Source organism: Arachis hypogaea, chromosome 8 (genome assembly GCF_003086295.3).
Source record: "Arachis hypogaea cultivar Tifrunner chromosome 8, arahy.Tifrunner.gnm2.J5K5, whole genome shotgun sequence".
NCBI lineage: Eukaryota > Viridiplantae > Streptophyta > Magnoliopsida > Fabales > Fabaceae > Arachis > Arachis hypogaea.
The window spans coordinates 1,555,730-1,563,628 of NC_092043.1; the positions used below are offsets into that span (position 1 = coordinate 1,555,730).

The window sequence follows — 7,899 nt, forward strand, 5'->3', positions numbered from 1 at the left end:
AAGAAGCAAGGGAAAAATTGCAGTATTAAGCTAAAATTTTGAAAAATTTTGGTGTCAAAGTTAAAAAAATGTATAATTTTATACGTATATTATTTTAGAATGATTTTTATTGAGTTTGAATCAATTTAGTTAGACATAATTAAATAAAATACTTAGATGTATAATAAAATTTAAAATAAAAATAATATTTTGGTCTGAAAGCATTAATAATTTCTTATTTACAAATTCATATTAAGAATTTATCGTTAATTAAGTAAAGAATAAGTTATTTTCCATCAATATCAGCAATATTTTTATTTTTAAATTTAAAATTTCAAACTCTAAATTATTCTTAATTCTAAATTCTATAAAAATAAAATAAAAAAGATCGTTTTACAATAAAAAATAATTAATATTAACTAATTAAATAATAATTCTCTGTATAATTATTCTGTAATTGTGATTTGACATGTTTAGTGTCACTACTCACTAGTTCTATTGTCTACAGGCTATAGGAATTAGGAAAGTAGTAGTTCTCTTCAAAAATAAAAACATAAAATAAAATAAAAAAGATTTTCATTTTCAAGAATCTTTGTACCTACTTTTGTCTTAACGGTGCCTTAATGACAATGTATATAGTAACATGAATTCCGTCATGACAAGCTTAGGTTTCATTTACCATACACGTGAGATAACAGTCACTTCATAGCCTTCTCTGAGATTAATTCACAGTTCGAAAACATAATTAACAAATTAAGGGACAACTTTTTCTTTTGCTGCGGTTGAATCCATAACCTTAATTTCATGAATAGTGCAGATTAATTGCATGGTCGTACCATTAGTCTTAAAAAGGAGTTTATGATATAGCAGCTAGCGACCAACTCACTTAAATAAAAAAAAAAGTTTAGCTATCAAACAGTCAATTTTTAAAATAAAAACTCTAATTTTAAAATTTAAAGAATTAGGTTTGCGCTAAAAAATATGTATTCTCTTATTTTTTCATTTTTTTTTTCATCTTTTTTTTTCTTTTTTGCTGCTGCTCCTTCTCTCTTTGCATTATCTTTTTATCATCTTTAGAAGTTCTTATACAATTATTTTAGATGATTCTTTTTGTTAAATTTTAAAGATTTTTTTTAAGAAATTTGAATTTTTTCTATTAAGTTTTAGATGTTTTTTATAATAATTTTAGATATTTTTTTGTTAAATTTTGAATGTTATTTTTTGAAATATAAAAAAAATTCAAAAATTAAAAAAATTATATCTAATATTTTTTTATTAGATTTCTTTTATAGTTCATTCACTAATTGGTTATAATTGGTTGGTACCCTAATTAGTTATAGTAGAATTGTAAATCAAATGATTAACAACCTTGGCTATTCGCAAATAAATAAACTGCAGAAACAATTAAAGCAATAAGGATATATATGATACATACACCCTTTTTCTTGCATCCTAATTCCGAAGTTCATCAATCATTTTAGCATTCCTAAAAGATGGCATATATATCACTCGCATCGTTTAATTATGGACTGCATGTTCAAAATTTATCGTTATATTTTTCAGGTTTGGACGGGGATTAAAAATTCAATTAAGTTATAATATGATAACTATTTGACTTTAATTTATAGCACTAGCTATACGGTGAAACTTTACATGCATGGCAGCATGAGAGCATTCCAGTTACACCTGATAATCTTCCAATAATAACATCAGAAAATCCAAAGGTCTAATTATTAATTAGATTTCTATTTTTTTTGTATGTTTCTATCAGTGGGTAACTTAAACAGTATTTTGGGGGGGTTAATACTTTGAAATTACTAACACCTTACATATAGGATACTCTAGTAAATAAAAATGTACTACTTTAATTTTCACCTTACATCAGTCTTCTTCAATTTAAAGAAGATTTAGATAGATGATGATATTATACCTGATAATTCAATATTTGTATAATGTGTAGTCAATGTAAGTATGATAAATATAAAGAATACTGTGTATAATATATTGTTTACAATTAAAGGAGCTCAATAATAATGTAATTTGATATATTTTTAATGGTGATTTTATCATTAGCGCAACATCGATCATTCCATCTTACTTTATTTGTGCATGTGTGCGTTGCCTTTTCCGGACTACTCTCATGCTTTGAGTGATTTTCATTATGATGCTTCTTCTTAGGATGAACTAGCTTAGCAAAAATTAACGTTTTTCAGCATAACCAAAGCATTGACATGAACGATATGGTGTCACAACTACTTTCTTTATAATGTTCTTCTCCCTCTCTTCTTTTTCTCTTGATGCATGCATGTGGCCAACAGAAGTGACTAGACTTGAGCTACAATTATAGATTCAACTCTTTTTTTATTCCCTCTATGGTTGTGTCCTCTAAAAGGCATAAAATCCAGTCTACTTTAATCCTCAACTGATCTTATAATCATGAAGATCTTAGCAAAAGCTTCGATAACATTTTGCTGAAGCTTCTTCTATAGGAACAAGTTTGAACCTAATATAACCACACTCACAATAGAAATAATCTTTTTAATAAATTGTATTTAAGATTTTTTACTAGTCATGAACTAGACTAATCATTAGACTTTAGAGTGTAATAGTTATCCACATATTTAGGAATGGTCAAGAATTTAAATTTTTTAAAAAATTAATTGAATAATGTGTCAAGTTGCCTAATAACAATTATATATATAGGACAAACTCTAATATCATCACATTCGAATTAAATGAGTTTACATTAATATTCTAAGTTAGTTTAAGGGGTGAGAATTGTCAACACCAATAAAAACTATTAAGACTTTACATATAATGTAGAACTCTAATAGTATTGATTCACCTCTAAAATAATAAATTTTTTAAAAAAATAATATTTAAAATAATGATTGATGAGTGGCTGATTATTCTAATTAAATGAAGTGTTTACCAAATGGACCCGATGAAGGAATCAAAGGGTTTGTTTTCCTAGATATGTGACAAAGGAACAATAGGGTACATAGGTTAACGATGCAATTAACTTTCTCTAAAACACTATCTACGTACTGTCTATAAACATGATAAACACTAGCAAAGGAAGAAGAAGAAGAGGAAAAATAGAGAAAGAAAAAAGTATGGGGAGGTTATTAATAAAGACTATGGAAGGTCACAATCAGCGGAAGGTTGTGTAGCACATGTTATGGGCCAGTTATTACAAAACTAGGGAAATTTTCTGTAGGAGTTTCTGGTTCTTCCTTATGAACTAAAAGAAGCATTCTAGGAAAGTATCATTAACCCTATAAAACAATGTGTACCTTGACCTATATCTTTGGTAGCAGCATACACTTATATGCATAAACATACATCACATGCACATACTTTTAGAAGCATTTAAACGTTATGTGCCAAATTAAAGAAGATGACTTTTCCGACTTTAGAATATGGAAGTCACATCCATGGATCATGGTTGCCTATTCCAGTGGCTAAATTTTATTGTTGCTCAGAGAAGTAGTTGGTGTAAATGCTAGTTGTAATTCTCCATTTATACGTAACATAATTATGAAATATCAATGGTATAGAAGAAAATAATGCGCGCAGAATCCAGATTTCACTTTAAAGGCTGGACAGCTCTACCTGCTATATAGTTGCGAAGTTCGCAATGCATGGAAGAGACAAAGAAAAAAAAGATGGAGCATTCTTCGCCTGTTTCTCCCAAGAAATTAATGGTGATAAATGCAAATTTTAAGAGGATTTTGATACTAATAATAAAAAGGAAAAGGATAGAAAAATATTTGAAATTCTACTATGTTAAACCAAACACGGAACCTATTTCGTTCCATTTTAATCCGGCAAGCAAACGGGTAAACAGGAAAAAGCGGCTTCGAGTTCAGCACCGAGCAGAAAGGCTCACTAACTATTAACCCAGAAAAAGAAAAATTACATAAACTAACAAATCAAATCAAATCACCGCCATAACCGAAAAACTTAACATAATTTAGTGCACACACATCGATCAAAATAATGCTGTCTATGCCGAGGAAAACGGAACACACAGTCCCACATACAATTGGAGAAATCAAATTCAAAATCATTTTTATATGAAAAGTGGGTCTAATGCCGAGATAAATCATGAAAACCTGAATTGACATTGGCATTTCGATAACATAAAACAAAGTAACAAACATCCTCGCGGCCCCTTTTAACTTGATCATGGTCATAGACTCTCATAACCGTTTTTCCAAATAACAAGGCTGGATAGAAATTCAATGGTGTTACTCCGAGAGAGTTAGCTAGGGAGAGTGCAGGTGTGTATGTTAGGACTTTGGTGGTGGGAAGAATTGCGTACCAGCCATGAAAGCGTTGAGGGGAGCCGGGTAAAGTGAAGAAGGGTCAAAGGGGTTCCCAGCGGTGGTGGTTGCAGCTGTTATGAGGCTGAGTTGTTGTTGAGGTTCAGCTCCTCCTCCAGCGGAAGAACCCTCGGCAACAACGGCAGTAGTGTAAAGTCCTTGGGGACCTTGATCGTAGAGAATTCCCTTGAAAACATGGCCTCCGATGTTGACAGCGGTTTGATATGCATACTGTTCATCTACACTGTCTATTGCGCTAACTTTCACACACCTAAACACCGCTGATGAGCTTACTTCTGAAGGGAATTGACCCAGTTCCAACCCTAATCATAATCATCATAATAAGGACAAACAAATAAAATCAAAAAAGAATGCAATTAGCCCACTCTCCAACCAAAAAGGGCTCACATGGAAATTAAACCTAAATAATTTCGTCAGTTTTACTTGAAAACAGTGACGGAATTTAGAAATAGAAGAAAGAGAGAGGGACAGAAAGGATAAGGACAAGCATATGAAGCTAGTAGTGTAGTTTCATTTTCACATGATATGGATCCATCATCATTCATCGGTTAGGTATAGCATTCTTCTTCTACTACTACTACTACTACTGCTGCTCAATATCTCACTCACTGTACTGTATAGAAAAATAATATATAATAATATATGTACCTGTGGTGGTGATGGTGGGAACAGGAGGAGCGCAAGGAAGAGTGTCAAGAGCTGGATGAGTGTCTCTGTGTCGTTTAGAAGAAGTGTCTGCACTGTGCAATTGCTGTTGCTGCAAGGCAGCGAGTTGTTGCTGTCGTTCACGGCGTTTTGCGGCAGGAACCCAAGTGCTCTTCACGTGGGTTTGGCACTGAAACCCTCGGCTCTTACAACAAGTCCTGCATCTCAGGTGAGCACAGTCTTTCTTTGCTTGGTTCCCGCAGTCCTGGCAGTTTACGCCACCGCCACCGCCGCCGCTCCCCGTGCCTCCACCACCACCGGAGGACCTCATCATCGTCAGTCCGAATCTCGTCGACTCATCCGAGACACAGAAGGAGACGCCTTCGTCGTTGGAGTTGTTGTTGGAGTTGTCGTTGTTGTTGTGGTTCCTTCTAGGTTGATGAGTACTAGGACCCACCCCAAACGAGTAGTAGTTGCTGAAACCTTGGTTTTGGTGGTAGGGCTGCGGCCATATCTCGAATCCTCCTTTGTTGTACACCTCCTCGTTGTTCCTGAACAAGAATAGGCTATTGCTGTTGTGATGGTCTTGATGATGTTTTTCTGCTACTCTTTCTCCTTCTTCTTCCTTGTTGCTGTGTGGGCCAGCTCCCCTTCCACCTAGAGAGAAGAACCCAGCCATTTGTTGTTGCACCCAAAAGCTGAAACTATCCCCAATTCAGAGATAATATCATCCATAGCAGATAGAACCTTCGCGAATCTTTAAAATACTAGTGCACTCAGCTCGCACCAACTTGTATTCAATCGCATACTATTACGTACTAGTGTTTCTGTTTAACCCAAACATCGTCCTACTACAGCTGTTTAAATTGCATAAACGGTGGGTTACGTTTATTTGCAGATACTTCTTAATTTTTTGCTTAATAATTTTTACCTAAGCAATCTTCTTTTTTCTTTTTAAATAAAATTTTATGTCACTCTCTCACCCACTCAACTCAACTGTGAATTATGTGGGAGAGGCGTCTCAAGTTTGATCTTGTATAGACTTGTTTGGGCATTTGCAGCTTTTGCGGAAAACTGTTTTTTTTTTTTTCTTTTCCTGCTCAAACCAAAACGAAATTAAAACATTAAAAATAAAAAAGAACAAAAAGAAAAAGACCTTTCAAAGAATAAAATGACCAAAGAAAACAGGATGTTGGGTTTGGTGTATGTTGCTGCTGGCTGATCAATTCTCTTGCAGTAGCTGCAGTTGCAGTTTTAGTTTCTCCAAATCAAAGGCAATTATGGCACGGAATTAGAGCCCCTCTCTCTCTCTCTGCTACGCCGCCATGGTAACTGCACCCATCCACTCTACTGTTCAACTATCATTTATGAATTGTGGTCACCAATCCAACCATCTCTCTCTTGCTTTTAGACTGTAACTGTAGACTGTATCTCACTATATCCTACAAGAGCAATTCAGACGGGGTTGGTTTTGTTGCTGCAGTGAAGCACACTCAAGACTTGAGGAGAGAGAAAGAGAGAGAGAGAGTATGTCTCTGTGTGTGTCTCATGTGAGTGTGAGAGAGAGAGAAAGAGAGAGAGAGAGAGGGTGTGAGTGTGAGGGAACATGAAAATCTATCACTGCCAAACCTCTCTACAGTTCTCTTTCAGTTTCAGTAAATCTCGGCCGGGATGAGTGAATCACAGTTCTGCTTTGACCATCCAACGGACACACATCCGACACGTGTCATTTAATCAGCTTTTGCTTATTCGTCCTTGCACCGGAAAACCCGGTGGTACTTTCTCTCTGACCCTTCCCGCAATTAAGAGAGATGGATAGTTTTCTTCCCATTTTTTATTTGATAATACTCTACATGGTAAGCAATCTCATTTTCCCCCATTTTGGAAAATACTTTACAGTGTGAAGCACTCAGAATGCATCTACTTCCCCATTTCATCATACCTCACAACAAAATTTAACTTATAAATTAAATCTAAGTTGTTTATTTGAAGAAAAATATTAGAGAGTTATTAAAACTTTTATTATTTTTATTAATTAATTTATTTTTTTTAGTTTAATAATTTAATAATATATTTTTATTTCATATATTTAAATATTGATGACCGAGCCAAAAATAATAAATTCGGCGGTATAGCATTTCTCTTAATTAAATTAACTCATTTTTTTAACGTAGATGATATGCTATTGCTCTAGTGTTGAAAAGCATTGAATTTTGTTAGATAATTAATTCTCTTACATAATTAAATCAGACTTGCTTATTTTTTTTTTCGGTAGATAAATAAATATATTTGTCAGCTAATCAAGAATACATAATATAGATTCTTGCAAAAAGTATACTAGTGCTCAAATTAATATGAATCTATATTCCCGATGTGGTGCCCTATGGAATAAAGAACGTACCTTTTTCATGCTTTGAAATATTTTCTTTTTTTTACGGATGAGTTCTGGAAAAGATGACTATTTCGTGCAAGTAATTAACGTAAGATGTTTGTTTCTTCCGAGTAGTTAATCAAATAAAACCGAGTTATGATTATGAGGTAAGTTATAATATAAATGGAATAGAACAAAAAAAATTCCAAATTATGCTTAGTATATCTAAGAAATTCGCTTGCACCCCAAATCCAACCATTATCGTCTTATTCTTGGCACGTTCTTACTCTCTCTAACTATCGCCATTTTTAAACAAAAAATTTTGGAGTGATTTAATGAAGGTTAATTAATAATAGAAAGAAAGACAAATAATTTCTTAATCTTTTATCATAAAAATAGATAAATCTCTTACTAAATTAAAATAAAAGTAGGTTTTTACTTTTTATAAATAGAAATGATTTGAATTCCATACGAAATGATTTATGTATTTTTTATTTACAAAATTTAAAAATTTATTCATAATTAAATTTGACAAAAAAAATTATTTATTTTTGA

The 7,899-nt window shown here is 32.9% G+C and overlaps 1 protein-coding gene across 1 annotated transcript; it reads right to left on the minus strand.

The window, feature by feature from the left end:
- Positions 1-4,027: 4,027 nt before the first annotated feature.
- LOC112705602 (protein SHI RELATED SEQUENCE 5) lies at positions 4,028-6,269 on the minus strand. Its single transcript, XM_025756475.3, has 3 exons — positions 6,130-6,269; positions 4,977-5,671; positions 4,028-4,630 (listed from the first exon to the last, which is right to left on the minus strand). Exons 2-3 carry the CDS (start codon positions 5,650-5,652, stop codon positions 4,275-4,277), a joined length of 1,032 nt encoding a protein of 343 aa, XP_025612260.1. The 5' UTR covers positions 5,653-5,671; positions 6,130-6,269; the 3' UTR covers positions 4,028-4,274.
- Positions 6,270-7,899: the final 1,630 nt, after the last annotated feature.